The 23,712-nt window shown below is 38.9% G+C and overlaps 3 protein-coding genes across 35 annotated transcripts in view; 1 reads left to right on the forward strand and 2 right to left on the reverse strand.

Moving 5' to 3' along the window:
* The window catches only part of LOC127681600 (oocyte zinc finger protein XlCOF6-like), a 1,434,619-nt gene that overhangs the window by 1,049,269 nt on the left and 361,638 nt on the right, over positions 1-23,712 (forward strand). For 3 of the 30 annotated variants that reach the window (XM_052178001.1, XM_052178035.1, XM_052178043.1), the window contains exons 1-2: positions 20,717-20,858; positions 22,518-22,606. The exons of the other annotated variants lie outside the window; for them this stretch is intronic. In XM_052178001.1, coding sequence (XP_052033961.1) covers positions 22,575-22,606 — 32 coding nt within the window. In that variant the 5' untranslated portion in view covers positions 20,717-20,858; positions 22,518-22,574. Of the gene's footprint in view, positions 1-20,716; positions 20,859-22,517; positions 22,607-23,712 lie in introns of those variants that run through there. 30 annotated transcript variants of the gene reach the window in all.
* LOC127681617 (oocyte zinc finger protein XlCOF6-like) overlaps positions 1-23,712 on the reverse strand; it is a 1,149,846-nt gene that overhangs the window by 897,876 nt on the left and 228,258 nt on the right. The window lies entirely within an intron of this gene.
* Positions 1-23,712, reverse strand: part of LOC127681640 (zinc finger protein 320-like) — a 258,929-nt gene that overhangs the window by 14,991 nt on the left and 220,226 nt on the right. The gene's annotated exons all lie outside the window — the stretch shown is intronic.

The following is a 23,712-nucleotide window of genomic DNA, read 5'->3' on the forward strand; positions in this document are numbered from 1 at the left end:
CTGCAATGTATAGAATGGATGCTGATCATCTATGTGATCCATTGTTAATTTAAATATCACACTGTTAACACTCATATTTTCAAGTAAGGGTGTTTGTGAAGGGTGGTGTGTGGTTGTTCTTGGCTTTGTTTTTTGGATTTTCACAATATGCCTAGAGATGATTTGTATGTAGGTCATTAGGCAAGGCTATAGGTGAACTCTTTATTTTCATGTGGCAGCCTCCTGAGCACAATTCCAAGGTCTTGGAATTGATACTAAAAGGAAAAACTGGTTTGGACAGGGTTTCTCTGTGTACCCCTGGCTGTCCTGAAACTCACTTTGTAGACCAAGCTGGCCTCAAACACAGAAATCCCCTCTGCCTCCCAAATGCTGAGATTAAAGTATGCACCACCACCACCAGGCTCAAGAGTCTCTTAATATAATGATTGACTCTCAAAATACAGAAGGTATTGCTTTACAAATAGAGACTGCTGAACTTATTCAGAATGATTCTGAATTGACTTCACTACAGCTACAACAACAATCACTAATAGGAGTCACCCACTACATAGAACACACATAAGATTCCTGATAGGTTTGCCAGGTCCTCTGGCACAAGGTAATAATGAAATTGACCAGCTCTTGAAAGGAAGTGTACTACAGGGTTTGGAATTTCATAAAAATCACCATGTTAGCAGCAAAGATTTAGAGAAAGAATTCTCTATCACTTGGCAACAAGGCAAGGAAAATGTGAGACAATGCCCTACCTACTCATTATATAACCAAACTCCATTACCTACAGGAACTAACCCTAAGGCTAACCAAAGAAATGATATTTGGCAAATGGATGTTTTCCACTTTACAGAGTTTGGTAAAGTGAAATATGTGCATCATACTATAAACACATATTCAGGATTTAAATGGGCAAATGCTGATTCTGTAATTACACACTACTTAGAAGTCTTGGCCTTAAGGGAATACCCATACAAATGAAAACAGACAATGGTCCAGCATAAAACTCTGATAAGATGAAGCAAATTGTTACATATTATAATATAAAATATGTTCCAGGAATATCACATAATCCTACAGGACAAGTGATAGTAGAAAGATCTCATCAAAAGAAGATACTTAACAGGCAAAAAAAATCTCTCGAGATAGAATACATAGTGCTTTATTATCTTAACTTTTTTAAGTGCTAATGAACAAAATACTACAGATATTGAAAGACATTTGTAGAAAAACTACTGAACTAAACACAGAGGTAGGGATTGGAATACTTAAAGCCTGTCTGAAAACTCTTGTCAGTATTTCTAGGTGTTAGAACATACTTAGAATCCATCTTATTTCATTCGACCTGCAGAAACAGTGCTTGTATTTCCCAAGTGTATTGTACTTGTTGTAGAAAAGCACATCCTGCTGAGGGACCCCCAACTCAATGTTTTTAGGCCTCTAAACAACTAACCCAGCACAGAGTAAATTGTTTTTCTGCTTTCAGCTTGAGAAAAATAACCCACTCTGTTTTAGTTCCAATGTTTAACTATACAATGCCCCAAGGTCGTTTGCTCCAGAAAATCTCTAACCTTCCTTACTTCCTCATTCTGTCTTTCCCCATTCCATGCATGTTTTGTCCTCCACCCCTTGCCTTGTGAATTGTGTCCTCCAACCCTTGTCTTGTGCTTTTGCCCCTTTAAATACCCCTGACTTCAGTTGCACAGGCTCCTCAGTCCTCTACCCCTGGGCCGTGTATGGCTGTGGAACCCAGAATTCTGGAATAAAGAAATCCTCATGCTATTGCATCCAGACCATTTCTCAAGAGTGATTTGGGTGTCGCCTTCCGAGGTGTGGGGTGTCGGGGCACCCTCAGTTTTTGGGGGTCTTACACTGCAATGGTGCCATTTATATGGAAAATATCTTCAATATGATAAACTTGTCTTCATATCTACTAACAGCCATTCTCTAATGTACACTGTTCTGAAGCAAAGTGTTGCTTTCTAACTTACTCTTCCTTCAGGATGGACTTGTCTCTGCTTTACATGCATGCAAAAGTTTGAGTGAGATCCTTATCAATTGAAACTTATCTGAACATATTTACAAGGTAGAATGATACAACTCAGCTCATAAAAATCTGTCTAAAACGTCATGTGATTGCTAAACCATTGTAGGTTACATTAATACAGACTGATCATGTTGGAAGTTTAGGAGAATCTAGCTACTGAGTGCCAGAGAGAAATTAGTGTTCAGGCTCTAACAGACACAAAGAGCATCCTTTTAAGCTTGTTCCTGTGATTATATCCTCTTAGATCTGCCTTCTTCCTGCTTTCTCTACAAACTTCCAACAAGCAGATCCATTGTTAGCTAATACATTGGCTCTTAACTGAAGAAGATAAAAAATTCTTCAATTCCCTAAGCCTTGTGCAAAGACCTTCCCACACATACGCAGAAGCATGTCACACTATTCTTCTAAACTGTATTTACACAATTTTAAGATTCAATTTGTTCATTTTTATTTTATTTTGTTTAGTTTTATTTGTAAATGTTCTTCCTGCATGTGAAAGACCCCCAATTTGGGGAGACACTCACTGAAGTCTCGGAATAAGGCGACACCCAAAAAATTCACAGGAGACCTTTCTTGACGCAAGCACACGAGGTTTATTGGGGTGGCGGGGAACCAGTGCACTGGGGTCAGAGGAAATCAACCCTGAGTAATTGCAGCTGGAGGTATATAAAGGAAAAAACACAAGGAGTAGGCAAAAGTTCATGTCTTAATGGAAGGTTACAGATTAGCTTGAGCAAACATTCTTGGAGCAATGTGTGGTTAAACATTGGGTGAGTCACTAGGTGTGTTAAGAATATGGTGAGCTAGTTCCTGGGGCACTCATTAGATGTGTCAATGGTTTCTCAAGGTGAGAGTGGAAAAACAAGTTATTCTGTGCTAGGCTAGCGAGGGGTCTACAAATATTGAGCTGGGGTCTCTCACATGTGTATGTATGTGCCTCAGTTGCATTCTTTGTATCAATGGACATCAGAAGATGAGGTCAGATTCCCACAAACTGGAAGTATAGGTGGTTATGGAACATGGTGTGGTGCTAAACACCCAATCATGGTCCTGTGCAAGAACAACAAATGTTCTTCAAATCTCAGCCATATCTGAACATGTAACATATAATCCAATTTATTTTACTAATGAATGAGTCTTGTTTAATGACTGTGAACTATTTAGAGTGGGAACATGTTCTTTCTACATCACATCTGAGTGATCAGTGATGAGTATTAAGATCTGGGTCCCATGGTTATACTTTACATTAAGAAAATGGTGGAATCTGATACAATTCACATTCCCTCCATACTAGATTTCTTGGTTGAGGAGCATGGATAATGCTGGATAACAGCATTATCCTGTATTATAAATTCCTTCACAATTAGGGTGCCTCCTCATACGAGTTCATGCCTAAATACATCATCAATGATAAATCTTCTTTCCTCACATTACACTGAAAAGATAATAGTCTCCAGCTCTGGGCTTCATGGATACAAAACATTTTTATCATACATAGGGATCATTCCTAATTGATAAAATGTTCATATGAAGGGTCAGCTTTCCTCTAACATATTCAGCCTTCACATTTCCTCCATGCTCTTTCCTATGCTGTTTCTTCTGTCCTATGCAATACTTCCAGATCATTTATAATTTCTAAATAACATTTATTTAGTTTAACTTTATATGGAACATTATCTTTGCCCGCATGTAGCTCTGTAGACTTCAGAAAGGCAGAATGTATAGCACCCAGAAAACCTTAACAGATATTCTGGAAAAAGAGCTCTGGAAGGAAGAAAAGTCCCAGGCAGTTACAGGAAACTGAACCTGAATATGGTAAGAAGGGCCCTGAACTGCAGAGCCATTTTTCATTCTTAGTTAGCTGTTGTGGAGACATAAATCAATAAACATTGGGACAGAATTCATAGAGCATAAAGGATAATTTCTTAGAGTATCCGGGTGAGCGCCATCACAGTGAGGAAAGACACTTGCACATAAGTGGGGTGGTAAAGACACACTGAGAAATTTGTCAGTGAGACACTAGTTGTGAAAGGCTTTTTCACATATTTATGTACGTAGGGGATTACAAGCATGAAAATGAGTCATTCTACAATAGTACAGAGAAAGACATTAATCAGGTCATGTAGAAATTAATGAATAGACATGGCAATGGTTCCATATAACAGACCTGTTTCTCTGAAGACACTAAAGTCCTGACAAAATATTGTTCAGCTTATTTTAACCAAAAGAATGTTTGTATATGTATGAGAGCTAGAGCTAAAAAGGGGGGCACTGCAATGTATGACAATGACACAATTGTGGAATACTCTAGAGAGTTATACACATATCCATTACAACTGAAAAAGACAAGATCAGTCCCAGAAATAAGTGAAAAAAGTCAACCTCCTACATTACACAAGTAGGACACACATCAAGGATGTGCTCACACTGAAGCTGGAAGAGATTCCCCTAACAGTGTCTGAGGATGGGACACAATATCATGGAATTCTCATTTCCTTAGGCAAACCTCATACTCATGCCAAAAGGAGAGTATTGAATAAAGCGCAAAGAACAGGAACACTACAGAGACGTCATACAAAGTTGGTTTACCTCTACGCCCTAAGCAGGTAAGCAGACACAAATAAATATATGCAATGGAAATTACAGAGCATTTGCTAGAATATATACAAACACAGAAATTATCACTAAATTATATGTAAATGGGAGGAATTTACATCAAGAATGCAAGATAGTTCCAACACTCAAAACTAATCAACATAAGACTCAAAGATATAGACTCAGTGAAAGAAAAATTACTTTGGGATATTTGAACATGTTTCTACTTAGCATGTGGTTCTACCTAACAACACACATACAATCACTCTGATTGGAATACAGTCAAGCCCTTAATAGTCACTTCAAACCCAAATGATGAAGGTTGGAGAGTATGTAGAAGGAAGCACCCATGTTTGAAAGTGATATACAACTGGGTGCCAAAAAAGGTGACAAATCAGAGAAAGATTTGACAAAATAGGATATGCTCAACTCTCGTGAGAAAAGAGGAAAGACAAGGTACTTAGGGGAGAGAAAGACAGTACAGAAAGAAGAGAATAGTAAAGGAATACAGGAGAGTTCATGGACAGCAGTACAGTAGTGTTGACAGGGTAGAGCAACAGAGAGGGAGAAGGAAACAGTTTTACTGGAAGTGTTTTAAAGAGAGAACATGCTAGACACAGGTAAAGACAAAATGAGCAAGAGAAAGAGCCAGAGGCAGAAGATTAGAAAAGATTAAGGCCAAGCAAAGCAATTCAGTGTCTTAGAGAAGAACCAGATTGACTAGCTCAGCTGGGAGATGAGTTTGAGTCTGAACGACTGAGTAGAACCAGGCAGTGAAGAGTTGAGAAGGAATAAGAAAGGGGGAGCTTATTCAGCAGCAAATTTCAGAGGTTTAGATAAGATTGTAGGGAGGCTAGAGTCTTCCAGAACTAGACCTAGCTTAGCAAAGGCAGTAATCTTCTTGGACAACAACATATTACATTATGAGAATAAAAGGTACTTTTACAGCTCTGTGGTAAAAATTAGAGATTGCTCAGTATAAATGCTCTCAAGAATGTAAGAAAAGAATAATAAAGATATAAAGACACAAATCTAAAGCATACAGTATAGAAAAGGTCAACAGTGATTTTCCCACTCTAATTAGGCCTAATTCTACAGAGTGCATCAGTGAGAACAAAATTCAAGGACAGAAAAACATGTAGAGTGGAAAGAATATGTGACTCAGAAAGCTAGTTCACCTTTTCAAAAAACCAACTCACATCAGATCATTCACTCTGTCATCAAACACCTTGGACTCCCTGGTGATAGCATTCACAGTGTCAAAACTGATTTGCAATCTGGGGCAGGGGCAGAGTTATCAATAGTCATACCAGACTTGCATCCAGTTTGCAACAATCTCAATATGCCAGGCAAGGCATGGCCACTGCTATCATAGTGGGAAGACTATCTGTGGGTAACAATTTTTTCTGGTTCAAGCTGAGACCAGTTCCACAGGAAAAAAATACATACGTTACACTGGGAATCTGCCTAAAATCCAATATCGAAAGCCCTAGGTGGGGAATCCACTATTGACATTTGCTACGTGTATAAGTGGCCCCGTGTCACACCGATATCGGAGGCTGACGGCTTTCAGTCTGGGTTAAAAAAAAAAAAAAACAAAAAAAAAAAAAAAAAAAAAAACTATTTTCAATGGGCAAAGGTTATTTTAGAAATTCAGATCTAAATATTGCAATCAAATCATTGGTGACTGCACTGGCTATAATGAGAAAGTGATAACACTACATTTAAGATTACTCAAAATGAAAATTTCCAGAATCATGATTGGAAATAGAATCTGCCTAAACCAAATTCCTGTCTTCTTCCTACTAACAGGGGAGACCTGTTAGCATTCTGTCTAAATTCCACCTCCACAGTTACTTGGCAACAGTCAGGAATGCTCCTCCCCAGAGTTACCTGGCAACCCCCAGGTAGGCTGACTCACTATAAAAGGGGCTGCTTGCCCCTCCCCTCTCTCTGGATCTCTTGCTTCCTTCTTGCTTCTCTGTTGCCCTCTGGGGCACTTCTCTTCCCGCCTCCCTTACCCATTCTTTTTGCCCTATCTCCACGTGTTCATGGCTGGCCTCTACTTCTTTAGTATCTCCAGATCTGATAAATAAAGCTTGCTTGCATGCTGGGATTGTTTTTTCCTGGCGACACTCAGAGTTACCAGAACCTAAAATATGTCTTCTACTCGGCCATACCTTACTATTACCAGGTCTTTCTGTTTCATTCAGTCCTAAGGTGTAACACTAATATCTAACCATGAAGACACATTTCTAAATGGAGTACTTACATTAGAGAATGCCCATACCTCACTGTAAAATTAATTGATAGATTGATAAAAAAAAAGTGATATAACTTTACACAATAAATATGAATACCTATAGTCACTGTGAAGGTGCTTTGCAATGTACATATTGCAGTGGATCCTCATATGACGAATATCTACAAAGCACTCTGGGGATGCATATGAATTCATTCTCCTGGCAAAAGGCTACTCTCTTAAAGTGGCAAATGGAGGAACACAAGAGTTAAGAAAGAATGGATGAATTTTAATTTGAAGAGCTCTGTTAAGACTTTACCAAAGAGAATCTCCATGTACAAATTACAGATACTGCATATGATGCACAAGGTTATTTTAGAGGAATGTTCAGGAAATCATAACATTCATTAAAACCTTACACTGAACCCTAGTTCATATTGTTATGCCCAGATATTGAAACCACAAAGATCACCAGGACTTGACTGATGCATTTCCTACCAGTGCATATTCCTGCTCAGTATGTAAACCTGCCGTGATGCAGCAGGTTAGCTGACTGAGCAGGATTCTTATCTCTTAAGGGGAAAGTACTCAGGAAATAATGTAGTAGGGCCAGTAAGTCCCAGCAGCTACAGCTGACTGGATATGTCTCAAACTGAGACCTGTTTTTTGTTTGTTTGTTTGTTTTGTTTTGTCTAAAATTACATCTATGGCCTTCCACTCAGGTTTCTCATACCTCAATAGGATTTCAAACTTCCTGACAATTGTAAGACATGCACCACAGAATAGTAGAGTGGCAACAAAAAATGCACCTGTGTCACACACCTGCTTTACCCCTGGCAGTTTATCAGAATGGGCAGGTTCCAGGACAGACTCTTCACAGGTGACTCTCTAGAAAGGCCCACACAGCAACTGAAACTTGCAGAAATTTTCGAGTATGTCAAATCCTTAGGTCTAGTTTCCCCCCAGACTTCCTGACAATGAGGACAGCCAAGACACACAGGGAATGCTGGAGTGATGGGATTTCCTGTCACTATTGCCTGGTTCCTTGGGACAACTCCTTCCGGAGGCACCCAATATACTGCAGCTTCCTGTTACATGTTTCTTCTGAACCCACCTGCTTAGGACTCTTTTAATGAATGAGCTTCCCAGTACCTCTCAGCTGGGTTTGTTTGTTTGTTTGTTTGTTTGTTTGATTGATTGATTGATTGTTTTTCCTTGCTTGCTTCCTTCATTGCTTGTTTTGTTGTTTTCCTAAATGCATCTAATCAGGCGGGAATGCCCTCCCCGCACCAAGGAACCACTCCCCCAACTCTTTTGCAGCCTGACTTCCACACAACTACAGCAGTGAATACAGCTTCCCCACAGAAGCTGTGGGGCCATTCCAGACCAGAACTGGATGCAGTATGACAATGCACCTGGGTTCTGACCCATTCAGATCCATGTTATGTTGCGGAAATTCTCACACTGAGATACCAAACTCCTGGGCTAAAAACACGCCCGAAAAAAAGGGAGCAGGGCCTCTAAATTGTGATACTCACAACTTATGTCTAAAATGAAGTAAAGCTAAGATAAAATGTCCTAGTCTCAAAGTATAGACCATATATATATATATATATATATATATATATATATATTCCCTAAGGAAAACAATTTATATGATATCTAAGATGAAGAACTGAAAACCCAGAGTTACGATCAACGGAAATCAGAGAAGACAGGGACAAAATGATTCGTGGACAAGAAAATAATAACAGATATCTGAAGGAAACGAGGACAACTTAGATAGGAAAACTGAGTTCAATAAGTAGGTAGAAATAACCCCAAAAATGAAATGAAAAGGGAAATGAAAATGCTGTGAGCTGATGAGAAATAACTCTAAACCTTCCTGTGGGAAACAACTATCAGGCTTGAAAACATGTTATAGTAATACCTCAGTCAAAGAAAATGATGAATTGAAATAATGGCACAATAATATTTACTGCTTGTAGTGTGGGGGTGGAGTAAAATGGAGAAATGCCTTGGAAAAAGTCTCCAGAATTTTCTAAAAACAAATAAAAAACCGCAACTACAAGTAGAACTATAGTAAATAATACATTGTTTAACCATTTGTTCATAGATGGATTCCCGATTGTTCTCTATACTTTTCAATGTACATACACGTGTATCTGCGTAGGCTAGGGAAAAGAGACTCCAGAATTACCCAAGTCTCTTTAGAGATTCTAGCTAGGAAATCAACGCTTTTCATGATTATAATGAAGCCCAGGTTTCATAGGAGACTACTGAGGTTCTAAACTGTTATGATTATTTTGCCAGGTTAAAATTGAGTCCAGCTCATCATGGAAGTGAGAGCGCAAAAACACAAGCCCAGACCTGGGAGTCTGACCTCAAAGTACATGGTTCTGAGACCATGGACGCCATTCAGGTGGCAGGGATCCTTATTTTCCACAGAGGTGAGTTTTATTCTTTCCCATATTATGCTTACTCAAAAAAAAAAAAAAAAAGACGGCATCTGCTAATTGATGCTGCATATGTGAATAGATTAAACATATTGATGATTAATAATACATCTGAGCTGAGTTACAGAAAGGAATGAAAGCCATTCCCTAGAGGTATCTATCAAAGAGTTCATCAAAATTGCAATTCTCCACTTCGTGCTCCCTGTGCCTTCCATCCTGTTGGTTGTACAAGTTTGAATCTGGGAATACCTCAAGGCAGTCTTCTAAATCTATCTCTGTATATGTATTCTCTATGTGTGTGTGTGTGTGTGTGTGTGTGTGTGTCTACAGTGTACTCTGAACATGTCTCTCTGTTGTCTGCTTCTGTCTTTCTAGCTGGACTTAAGAAAAAGCTTTGCAGACTTTATGGAACAGCAAGAAAAGCATCACATGGGGAAGAAATGGGATACTCTAAGAGAAATCATTAAAGGATTAGGTCACTGCCTTCAACTGACCAAGATAGAAGACCTACACAAACAGGAATAAACCTGCCCCAGTTTACTGAATACTGAGATTAGGCCAGCAGCACTTGCTTATTTTATGTCTATAGAGTCATGCAATGTAATCACACTTTGGATACCTGGACTACATAATTTATATTCTAGAAAACATCATTTCACTGTCTGTCCATTTACACTAACACAACACTAACATCCTAAGAACTAGAAACATCCAAAAAATGTATTTTTATCTGTAGAGGGCAAAAGTAACCTGTGGTCAAAGATAACCACTAGGGAAAACAGGAATGTAAGACTACAGGGTTTTCTCTTAAATGGAAGAGAAATACACTCTTTTCTGACAAGAAATGGGGGAATGGATGTAGTAAATAGCTTAGTGACATATGGCATATATAGTGCCAGGACACACATGAAAGTCCCAGATAATTTATCTAAGACACTTCCACTCTAGAGCATTATTTTTCAGTTAATAGAATACAAGGTTAGGAGAGATGTCACAGGCACTTTATAACTTAGTGACTTCTACACTGTGTGTTTGATCCTCCTCAAAGGCTTCAGTCCATGAAAATTGTATGTCCTCAGGGTAAAAAAAATTCAGGGAAAATATAATGGTGTTTTATATGTGAAAGACCTAACCATTAAAATTTCCTCTTCCCAGAAGAAAATGAAGATCATAGAAAATAAGCCCTTTAGAAAACATGACCACATATAGATAATAGAACTATTGAATGTTCTGAATGAAAATGGGATTTTTCAAAAACTTTAGACAGCACACCGACCTCTGGAGTGTTTACCAGAGTAGAATTCATTCTTTTTTGTTTTGTTCTTCTCCTACTTTCAAATATTGGAACTCTTCTTAAAATTTCACATTGGTGGGCTGGTGAGATGGCTCAGCTGTTAAGAGCACAGACTGCTTTTCCAAAGGTCCTGAGTTCAAATCACACCAACCACATGGTGGCTCATAACCATCAGTAATGACATCGACACCCTCTTCTGGTGTGCACTTACATATAATAATAAATAAATCTTTAAAAAAAATTTCACAACAGGGTTTGAAAAATACAAAGATGAAATTACTACAACTACATAATGGACAATGCTAAACCACATAAAATGTCATTAAAAGCAAAATGATACTACAAGGAATCTTGTCAACATTTCTACATACATGAGAGCATGAAGTGACATATTTTGGGTGGTGTCTAAGTCAGGATTTCTATTCCTGCACAAACATCATGACCAAGAAGCAATTTGGGGAAGAAAGGGTTTATTCCATTTACACTTCCACACAGCTGTTCATCACTAAAGGAAGTCAGGAAGCAGGAGCTGAAGCAGAGGCCATGGAGGGATGTTTCTTCCTGACTTGCTTCCCCTGGCTTGCTCAGCCTGTTCTCTTATAGAATGCAAGAATCGCAGCCCACAGTGGTACCACTGACAGTGAGCTGGGCCCCATCAATCATTAACCAAGAAAATGGCCAACAGCTGAATCTCATGGAGGCACTTCCCCAACTGAAGCTCCTTTCTCTGTGATAACTCCAGCCTGTGTCAAGTTGACACACAAAACCAGCTAGCACAGGTGATAAGGAATATGAGTATATTCTGAGGCCTCTTTCTAATGTCAGCAAGCATCAGGCACGAATGCAGAGCACGGGCATACCTGCTGTAAAACATTATTACTCAGAATTTCTCTTCCTGGGTCTAGAATCACGGACAAAGTGCTAGTGACTACTATGATTGATACCTAGAATTGAATGGTGTTTCATTGGTTATCATAATAGAATACAATAACTGACTTTTTGATGAGATTCCATTTCATTCTACCAAGCAGATACAGCATATCTATGTTCTATGTGTGTCCTGTTGTCTTGGAGTAGAGACAAAGATCCTCACTCTTAACTATGTTGTAGTTCTGTATTTTCACACGAGAGTAAGAATGTACAACAAGGGTCTCCTGATATAAATACATTTTATACACACACACACACACACACACACACACAAACATCACACAAACTACTGCTACACAAAGTTGTCATGATCATGGTATAAGCAAGTATTCAGCAAATTACATTGAACTTATTATTCTCTCATGTCAAGTCTCTCTTGACATTTAAAAGGTATATGGGTAATAACTTTTGATGCCCTTGCCTCATGATTTTCTATTGAAACTGGGAAATAGAGCAGATGAGGCAGTGCTATGGAATGTCACATACAATTAATGAGAATTAACAAGGAAAATAAAGATATACTAGGAACACATGAACAAGAAAACTTTCTATGTCATAACACAAGGTTATGCAATAAACAAGCGTGGAAACCCAGGCTTTTAGTGTTTCTCCTAACAATGTCTGAGGGCTAAATAGATGCAGCAATGAGTTCACACATTTCTTTTACAAATCCCACAATAATCTTGCACAGAGAATACTGTGGAAGAGAAGGAAAATCACTGAGTATGATGAAGATATAGCCAACATACAAAACCTATCATTACACAAACTAAAGACATCCGTGATCATTCGACTCTATTCAGAAGACAGACAAGGATGTGCAAAGTCTCCACACTATCTTATCACAGTGCAGCAGCGCTTACAAAGAGCAAGACTTAAAATATCATTCGGCTTTATACATTCCTAAAGAACAGTCTGAGTGCTGGGCAGTGGTGGTGCATGCCTTTAATCCCAAAACTTGGGAGGCAGAGGCAGGCAGATTTCTGAGTTCCAGGCCAGCCTGGCCTACAGAGTGTGTTCTAGGACAGCCAGGGCTACACAGAGAAACCCTGTCTCAGAAAATAAATATAAATAAATAAATAAATAAATAAATAAACAAAAAAGAAAACAAAAACAAAAGATACAATGAGCAAGTGAAAGAGACTGCCCAGAAGACTTATTTTTTATTTTGCTTTTTCATAAGTGCAACTTTTCAATAAAAATTAACATCTAGATAAGATGAACAATATTCAATTTTTTGAAACTTTAATAAGATTTTAAAAACAGTTTGAAATGAAAAATTTACACATTTTGCACACAAATATTGTAAAATGAATCAACTCCAACTCGATTTAAAATATGTGAATCAAACTACAGTTTTAGAACTTAGTAATTCACATTTAAAGAAGTTAGCACCTTGGTGAATTCAGCCTTTGTAAAATAGAGGCTTAGTACACAATTTAATGTTACATTGTGACAGTGTACCAACTATTGATATTTCACCTTATTAAACAACATAATGTTCTTGAAACTTGATAAATAATAGCTAGCTTCCTATGACATGTAAAATTTCCAATGGAAACAGTTACATTGTGTAACACTTTCTATAGATTTCTTTCCTATCTTAAAATTTTAACAGCAATCATTGTAATGATTGTATCCACAACAATTTATCAGAGGAAGATCAAACTTTATTGAAACAGCTTGTATACAAAGTATATTGCACTAAAACCAAAAAATGTCAACATAAAATCCAATCTGTTGTTGCTAGTATGTACAAAGAATTAGTACATAATAGATTTATATTAGTACATAATAGAATTAGTACATATAAGATCAGCACAATTAATTTAACGCCAAGCAGAGCATTTCAGTGTCTCAGGGAAAAACCAGATTGAAAGAGTTAGCTGGGAGAGGAGTTTAAGCTGGAACAGCAGAGCAGTACCAGCCTGTTAAGAGTTGAGAATGAACAAAAAAGGGAGAGCTTATTCAGCAGGAAATTTCACAGACAGAAAACACTCTAGGTCTAGATAAGATTGTATAGAGGCTGAGTCTTTCAGGCCTAAGCCTAGGTAAATAAATGGACAGAGGCAGTAAGCCTCCCAGACAATAATTACAATTGGAAAAATAAAAGTTACTTTACAGCCCTGTGGAAAATCTAACACTGCTCAGTATAAAAGCTTTCTAGAATGTAAGAAGAGAAGAAACATACCTCAGAATACCAAGGAAAAGAGACTCAACCAAACATTACATTAAAGATCAATAGTAATTATTCTACTCTAATCAGGAATAATTCAACACAGTACATCAGTGAGAACACAATTGAAGGACTAAATATCATTTAGACTGGACAGAATATGTGATTCAGAAAGCAAATCCCATTGCTAGAGAAAACAACTCAGCTTGGATCATAATAAATAAATCAATAAATATCCTGGATGGAGTCTATGGTGGTAGCATTCACGGTGGCAAAAACTGCTATGCAAACTGGGGTAGGAGAAGAGTTATTAAAGGACATGCCCAGATTTGCATCTCGTGTGCTACAATCATAATATGCCAGGTAAGGCATGGCCACTAGTATCTTGGTAGCAAGATGCTCTTGTTAGTAACAGAAGATTTTCTGGTTCTAGATGAGCCCAGCTAGTCGTCAGGGGGAAAAATACAGATTAAACTGAGAGTCTGCTAAAATCCAATAAGGAAGGTCGCAGGCCCTAGGAGGGAAAACACTACTGATACTTGCTTCATCTATAAATGGCCCTTGTCATATCCATTGCCTGATCCTGATTCTAGTCTGGCTAAGTGAAACTTTGTTTTCAATGGGCAGCTGCGAATTCAGAGACTTAAAACTAATCAAATGTTGACATCGACTGACTGCTGACTGCACTGCTGCCATGGAAAATATCCATCACATCTACTGATATTTTCAGTGAAATTTTCCAGGATCATAGTGAGAGACGCCCAACTCAATGTTTTTAGACCTCTAAACAACTAGCCCAACACAGAGTAACTTGTTTTTCTGCTATCAGCTTGAGAAATTCGGGAATAAAAAAATCCTCATGTTATTGCATCGAGACCGTTTCTCAAGAGTGATTTGTGCGTCGCCTTCCAAGGTGTGGGATGCTGGGGCACCCTCGGTTTTGGGGGGTCTTACAATAGATGAAAGAGAATGTGGCAAAACCAAATTCATGTCCTCTTTCTACTAATGGGTAAGCCCCAACTCACCCCTTGCTCAGTCCTTCTAACACACCTGGATCCTTGAGACTCCTTGGCCTTTTCCATTCAGGGCTCTTAGAGTTGAGTTATAGTTATGCAGTTTTGTTCGAGCATATAGAGACCTGAAAACAGAAAATATTGATCAGAAAGAACCTGGAATGTTTCATGAGATAAAGATGAAAGATGTCAAAACTAGGAAAAAGGATACACGTGAAGAAAAGAGAATATATAATGAAAATATCTCTTTTTATCTGAGGATTTCAGATTACCCTAAAGATGTGAGTGTCAGTCACAAAGCTAACACAAATCCAGTCTTTTTCCCAGCAACTCAGCAGAGGAGCAAGGAAGAATGTAAAAAACATATTGTGACACACTGAATCCAGATGGTTGAACTTCTCCAACAAGAGGTCTGTAAAAAAAAGCCCTGAGTGCAGGGTCTAAACATTCCCACACCTGCATGAAGTCCATAATGCAGAACTCAACAACCCATGAATGTGCAAGAGCAGAGTGCTTTCCATGAACCGAGGAGGCATTTTTCTTAAGTGAGCAATCATAACTATTTCAATGAGCGGTCTAATTTTGTCTTAATGCATACTAGTTGTATATCAATGAAAACATCTTGGCCAGATACTATCCTCTCACAGGATGATCTATAATCCTTGGAAGGACTCAAAGAAATTTAGGAGGAAAGGCTAACAGGAGAGCCTCTTAACATCTCAATGCAGACTTTGTTGAGTCTGCATTGTCTGGGCTCCTGGTTCCTCTTTTGGCCAGCCCCTCCACCCTCCTTGCTAATCCTCAATAACCCTCCACCAGCCATGACTTTGGTTCAGTCTGTACCCAACCAGATACTGTGACTGCTTCTCCCTCAGACTAAAAAGCCAAAAGGTATCCTATAAGCACAGCCAGCCTCCTCAAAAAAGTATCTTCTTGCAAAGCTGCAGGTTGCATGTCTTTGGAAAGTAATAAAGCCTCATAGAAAAACCCAATGGCCTATAAAACCACCTGTAGCATGTGACCAAAGTCCTTGTCTTGGTCAGGAAGTAAAATTTATAAAGTTTGCCCACATGGTGGAACTGTTTTTTCTCTGGCAACACTCAGGGTTAACAGAACCAACAACTTTCTCCTCCTTAGCAGTACCTGGCAGCAATCCTGTCTTCGTATTTCATTCAAAGCTAAGGTGTAACATTAATAACTAAGCGTATGAAGACACATTTCTGAATGCTGTGTTTACCTCAATGACTGCATATACTTCAGTGTTAAATTAATGGGGAGTATAATTTTGCTTGGTTAATGTTAATATTTACACCCATGTGATGGTGTTTTATAACGAAAAGTTTCTAATTCAATCAAATTTGCAATGGTCCCCCGTATGAAAATTATCCACAAAGCTCTCTTGGGATACCTATTCAGTTCCCTGAAGAAAGGGAAATGAAATGGTAAAGGGACGAACAAGGGAGTTGAGAAAGCCTGAATGAATTTGAATTCGAGGAGCTTTATTAAGGTTCTTTTGAAAAGAAACCCTCCTAGTAAACAAACTGTGGATACGTCCAAGGATCTATGAGGCTATTTCAGAAAAAGATATTCTGGCAACCATAAAATAAACGAAAACTTCACCATAAACCCCAGTTCATAGGATATCATACTTCCTGATAATGGTAAGATACCCACAACACAATTGTGAGGGTGGCGGCAGAAAATGCACCCCTGCTCCACACAGCTGCTCTGCTCCTGCCCCTTTCCCAGCCCAACAGCTCCTCTGACCTGGCAGGAATGTCCTAGGAGGCAAGCACAGCAACTGCAACTTAAGGAAGTTTTCAGGTTCTGCAAATACTAGGCACTAGGCTCCAACAATGACTTCCGGACCGCAATGCAGCAGAGAAACCCAGTAAATTCTGGAAGGGCGGAGCTTCCTCTCACTTCCACCTCCTTCCTCAGAGCCACTCCTTCTGGACCCGCTTAATATTCCACACCGTCCTGTAATTCTACACCCACATATGTGACATCTCATCCTGCCTAAACCTTCACACCGTGAGTCTAGCTCCCAGTGTAAATCTGCACACAATTCAGCAATCCCTCTGAATTCTTATATTCAGAACAAATACCCCAAACAGAGTAAAACTAAGTTAAAATGTCCGTGGATCAAACCATTAACCTTTTATGTATCCCCTATAGAGGGCAATTTACAGGAGATCCTAGATAAAGAATTGAAAACCCAGAGTAATCATCAAAGACATCAAAGTTTGTAAACCATGTAAATCTACTGAAAGAGAACAGGAACAAAATGATTCACGTGCAATAAAATTACAGCAAATGCCTGAAGCAAAGGAGGACAACATAGGCTATGAATATTGAGTTCAATGGGTGATTAGAAACACCAAAAAATAAAAGATCCTGAAAAGAAAATGCAGTAAGGTGAATAATAATAACTCATAGAGAACTTGTGGGAAAACAGATTATCAGAACTTGGGGAAACAGATTATCAGACTTGAAGAAAAGTTAGAGAATGCCTCCTCAGTCAAAAAAATGAATTAAAATTATGTTAGTTTAAGGCACAATAATATTTACAGCTTGATGGGTGAGGAAACTCTTAGAAAACTGTCTAGACTTTTTTCAAAAGAAAGAAAGAAAGAAAGGAAGGAAGGAAGAAAGAAAGAAGGAAGGAAGGAAGGAAGGAAGGAAGGAAGGAAGGAAGGAAGGAAGGAAGGAAGGAAGGGAGGGAGGGAGGGAGGAAGCTAGAAATAGAACAATACATACTGTACTGTTTAGCCATTCGTTCATAGATGGTTTCCTGATTGTCCTCTATAATATTCTATGTACACCCTTCCATACCTGCAAAGGCTGGGGAAAGGAGACTTGAGAATTATCCAAGTCTCCTTAGAGAATATCGCTAGGATATCAACTCTTTTCATGATTATAATGAGTTCCAGGATACTCATATAATCTGTGAGTTTCAAAACCTGTTGTGATGATTGTGACAGGTTAAAATGGATTCTAGCTCAGCATGGAGGTGAGAGTTCAGAAGCACAAGGCTTCAGTCTTTTTTAAAGAACACAGTTCTGAGGCCATGGGCATGTTTCAGATGGCAGCACTAATTGTTGCCCATCGTGGTGAATTTTGTATTTTACTATATTGTGCCTATGCAAAAAGAAAATTATGTCACAAGTTAATTGATTCTGCATGTATGGATGGATTAACATAAAGGTGATTAATAATGCATCTGAGGTGAGTTAAGGTAAGACTTAAAGCCTTTCCCTGAGAGGCATTTAACTAAGTGTGAGTCCAAAGTTGAATTCTCTACTTCATGTTCCCTGTGCTTTCTTCCATCCTCTGTGTGTCTGTCAGTTAGGGTGAATCTGTAACTTTCAGACAGCTGCCTTGTGTTTCTATCTTCTCTCTGCATGTTTATGTCTATCTGTGTAATCTCTATGCATGTCTATTGGATGATTCTATCACCATGGCTGGCCTTAGGAAAGACCTTTGCAGTGTTTATTGAACATCAAGAAAACCATTACATGGGGAAAGGTATGGCATAGTTTACAGAAATCTGTATCAGAGTTTTAAAAAGGATTAGGTAACTGGCTCCAAGTGATCAAGACAACAAACCTTTATAAACATTGCTGTTTAGCAATCAATACCCATGACAGTGTATTCATTTTGGAAGGTTGCTGTCAGATTCTATTTCATGCATTCAGCAAATGACACCCATGCAATTTCTGCGCAGGACATGAAAAACTACATGAATTGCCATGGTAGCTATTTACGTTTTGAAAGTTGATAAGAAGAGAAATCCAAGAAAAATAAAGTTTGTTTTTACATTGTTGTTTACAAAGTGTGCTAAACCATCAAGTTGAGTACACAGTAGGATCACAGTTTTAAGTCTTAAATTTCTTCAAGTTGCATTAACTCTGGTTGTGAGGTCTAGGAAAATTCTCCATCTATTAGAAGGTAAGATCATTTGTATACTACATTGCCACACTTACGGTTCTTCCAATGCCTAGGAAAGCACCATGATACAAGATTCCATGGAGGTCTGCAGGCTGTATTCATAGTAAGATGTTTGCAAACTTTTTTTAAACTGCCATCTTACAGTGTATGTAGATGATTATAATGAAGTCTCTGAATACTAAAAGAGATGGAATTTCAGTTGATCTTTTATTTTCCAATAGGTTATATTAACTGAGTTGATGGCCAAAATGGTTTCCTAAAGAGACCTAAAGAATGCAGACCATTGACATAAAAAGGAGTTGTTTTTCACAAACTGACAATAAGTCTTCATTGCTAACAACAGGACTGATGCAACTCATTCTATACGAAGATGTCTAAGTGGTGCCTGCAAGAACATTGACTCTTATGTTGCAGTGCCCTCCTTATGGGAAGGGGCTTTGCAAGCTTCACAAAGTGAAAGTGTGGTTGAGTGTTCCATGGGGCTTTGTAGTATATCTTAACTTCTGACTGTCAGGAGACCTTTTTCTTCAGAGCTGTTAACACATGCACTGGGAATACTTTCCTATGAGTGCTGCAAGAATTTCATTGGCAATAACCCACAACACACTCGCAACCAGTAGTGAAATATTTACAGTGTGGTATTGAACTACATTTTTTTTTTTTGTCTCATGGATTGTTACTCTGCCACACCTAGTGTTTGCAGAGACCCCCACACATATATCACCTAACCAGTAAACATCAATCATATTCTTTCACATTCTGACTAACAAATTCAGGGTTGAACACAAAATCTCTTCCCCTTTGACAGTTTAGTTTTTTGAGGTCTTCATTTATAATGAATGACCCATAGATAATATTCTTTATCAGCACCCAGCAAAATGTTTCACAGAAGAATGAAGAAAAACAGAACAGAAATGTGAGACTAGAATTTGTCAGATACAAATGCTAATGCCTGCATATGAAATATTAATGAATTTCAGTAAAATAAAACTCTGAAATCCAAAACCTCAGTCAGTTTGACCAAAACAGTATGTAAAAAAAAATCCCAGTCTATGCAACTACAAACATGGTTTGCCTCACTATAAAATGACTGTTTGTATGGCCTGAGAATATCAAGGAGCCAAGGAAACAGAAGATGTGGGAAATGGGCAGAATGTAGGTGAGGGTGTGGTTATTGGCTTTCCTAATGGAAGAGCTTTGGTGATTCACAAAACCCCCAAGAATCAGACCTCTGAAGGCAGAAAAATCATAGAGGCACAGGCAAGAGCCAGTCTCAAAGGGTCTCCATAGGCTAGAGCTGTCACGGGTTAATGGACACAGTAGTAACCTATGCTCTGTGTTGGGTACCAGTTCTCTGGACACTTCACACACAAATAAACATGTTATGGAGAAAAGAAAGCATCATCACTGCAGCTTCCACATTCACAGGAGACTTTCAGGCATAGTGGAAGAAACTATGCAACATCTACTTCCTTTGCAGCTGAAGGTATTAACTGAAGTCCTTGCGGCACCGCGACCTTCTAATTAAAATTCCCATCATCTTCAGTTATTAAAACTAAAAATTATATATTTTTTAAATTTTTTAACCTATGTATGAATGTTATTAATGTTACTAGACAACTACATTTCCTTATACGTGAAGGGTTCAGTACACAGGTGCAGTGTCTTATTACATCCGGCTCTGGTCTAGTCTGGCAGCAAGCTTGTGGGGAAGCAGTGTGGATGGCAGCCTGCAACAGAAGTGGAGGAGAGCTTCCTGATGGCGAGTGTGAGCCTCCTGCAAGATTAGATGAGTTTAAGAAAAAGACAAAATTAAAACAAAGGAATAATTAAGCAAGCAACGAAGCAAAAATGAAAAAACAATAAAAATTGCTTTATAAAACTGGGAAGCCAAATAATTGAAAAGTCCCGAAGGTGGGTGTAGGATTACAGGGTGCTGAGGAATAATAGGCGGGTCCAGAAGGAGGGGCTCTGAGGAAGGAGGCGGAAGTGACAGGAAGTCCCGCCCTTCCAGAATTCGCTGGGTTTCTCCGCTGCGGCGCGGTCAGGAAGTCATTGTTGGAGAGGAGTGCCTCATGTTTGCGGAACCTGAAAACTTCCTTAAGCTGCAGTTGCTGTGCTCGCCTCCTAGGACATTCAGCTGCTCGTCCTGTCCCCTGCAAGGTAGAGGAGCTGTTGGGCTGGGAAAGGGGCAGGAGCGGAGCAGGGGTGTGGAGCAGGGGTGCATTTTCTGCCGCCACTCTCACAGTTGTGTTGTGGGTATCTTACCGTTATCAGGAAGCTTGAGATCCTATAAACTGGGGTTTATGGTGAAGTTTTAGTTTATTTTATGGTTGCCAGAATATCTTTTTCTGAAATAGCCTCATAGATCCTTGGACATATTCGCAGTTTGTATACTAGGAGGGTTTCTTTTAAAAAAAAAAAAAGAACCTTAATAAAGCTCCTCGAATTCAAATTCATTCAGGCTTTCCCAACTCCCCTGTTCGACCGTTTACCATTTCATTTCCCTTTCTCCAGGGAACTGAATAGGTATCCCGAGAGAGCTTTGTAGATAATTTTCATACGGGGGACCGTTGCAGATTTGATTGAATTAGAAACTTTTCGTTATAAAACACCATCACATGGGAGTAAATATTAACATTAACCAAGCAAAATTATACTCCCCATTAATTTAACACTGAGGTATATGCAGTCTTTGAGGCAAACACAGCATTCAGAAATGTGTCTTCATAGGCTTAGTTATTAATATTACACCTTAGCTTTGAATGAAAAACGAAGACAGGATTGCTGCTAAGTACTGCTAAGGAGAAGAAAGTTGTTGGTTCTGTTAACCCTGAGTGTTGCCAGAGAAATGCCAGTTCCACCATGTGGGCAAGCTTTATAACTTTTACTTCCTGACCAAGAGAAGGACTTTGGTCACATGTTACAGGTGGTTTTATAGGCCATCGGGTTTCCTATGAGGCTTTATTATTTTCCAAAGACATGCAACCTGCAGTATTGCAAGAAGGTACTTTTTTTGGTGGGCTGGCTGTGCTTAGAGGATACTTTTTGGCTTTTTAGTCTGAGGGAGAAGCAGTCTGAGTATATATGGTTGGGTACAGACTGAACCAGGTCCTGGAGGGGGAGGGTTATTGAGGATAAGCAAGGAGGGTGGAGGGGCTGGCCAAAAGAGGAACCAGGAGCCAAGACAATGATCAATCAACTAAGTCTGCATTGAGATGTTAGGAGGCTCTCCAGTTAGCCATTCCTCCTAAAATTCTTTGAATCCTCCCAAGAATTATAGAGTGTCCTGTGAGAGGATAGTATCAGGCCAAGATGTTTTTATAGAGATACAACTAAGTATAGATTAAGACAAAATTAGACAGCTCATTTGAAATAATTATGATTGCTCATCTATTTAACAAAAACCGTCTCCTTGGTTCATGAAAAGCACTCTGCCTGTGCACATTCATGGGTTGTTGAGTTCTGCAATGTGGACTTCGGGCAGGTGTGGGAATGCTTAGACCCTGCACTCAGGGCTTTCTTTACAAACCTCTTGTTGGAGAAGTTCAACCATCTGGATTCAGTGTCACAATATGTTTTTTTTTTTACATTCCTCCTTGCTCCTCTTCTGAGTTGCTGGGAAAAAGACTCTGGATTTGTGTTAGTTATGTGACTGACTCTCACATCTCTAGGGTAATCTGAAATCCTCAGATAAAAAGAGACATTTTCATTATATATTCTCTTTTCTTCATGTTTATCCTTTCTCCTAGTGTTGACATCTTTCATCTTTGTCTCATGAAACGTTCCAGGTTATTTCTGATCACTATTTTCTGTTTTCAGGTCTCTGTTTGCTCCAACAAAACTGCATAACTATAACTCAACTCTTAAGAGCCCTGAATGGAAAAGGCCAAGGAGTCTCAAGGATCCAGGTGTGTTAGAAGGATTGAACTAAGGGGTCGTGTTGGGCTCATGTGTCAGTAGAAAGAGGACATGAATTTGGCTTGGTGAGATCCTGGAAATTTTCACTGAAAATATTATTAGATGTGATGGATATTTCCCATGGTAGGCAGTACAGTCAGCAGTCAGTTGATGTCAACATTTGATTAGTTTTGAGTCTCTGAATTAGCAGCTGCCCATTGAAAACAAAGTTTCTTTTAGCCAGACTGAAATCAGGATCAGGCAATGGGTGTGACAAAGGCCATTTATAGATGAAGCAAATATCAGTAGTGTTTTCCCTCCTAGGGCCTGTGACTTTCCTTATTGGATTTTAGCCAGATTATCAGTTTAATCTGCATTTCCCCCCCTGAGGCGCTAGCTGGGCTCATCTAGAACAAGAAAATCTTCTGTTACCCACAGAGCATCTTGCCACCAGGATACTAGTGGCCATGCCTTACCTGGCATATTATGATTGTAGCACACAAGATACAAATCTGGGTATGGCCTTTAATAACTGCCTCCTGCCCCAGTTAGCATAGTAGTTTTTGACACTGTGAATGCTACCACCATAGACTCAATCCAGGATATTTGTTGACAGTGAATGATCTGATCTGAGTTGTTTTCTCTAGCAATGGGATTTGCTTTCTGAATCACATATTATGTCCAGTCTAAATGATATTTAGTCCTTCAGTTGTGTTCTCACTGATGCACTGTGTTGAGTTATTCCTGATTAGAGTAGAATAATTTCTGTTGATCTTTTCTCTACTGTTTGGTTGAGTCTCTTTTCCTTAGTATCTGAGGTATGTTTCTTCTCTTCTTACATTCTAGAAAGCTTTTATACTGAGCAGTATTAGATTTTCCACAGGGCTGTAAAGTAACTTTTATTTTCCTATTGTAATTATTGTCTGGGAGGCTTACTGCCTCTGTCCATTTATTTACCTAGGTTTAGGCCTGAAAGACTCTAGCCTGTGTACAATATTACCTAGACCTAGAGTGTTTTCTGTCTGTGAAATTTACTGCTGAATAAGCTCTCCCTTTTTTGTTCATTCTCAACTCTTTAACTGGCTGGTGCTGCTCTGCTGTTCCAGCTCCCAGTACT

This window comes from Apodemus sylvaticus, chromosome 3, assembly GCF_947179515.1.
Source record: "Apodemus sylvaticus chromosome 3, mApoSyl1.1, whole genome shotgun sequence".
NCBI lineage: Eukaryota > Metazoa > Chordata > Mammalia > Rodentia > Muridae > Apodemus > Apodemus sylvaticus.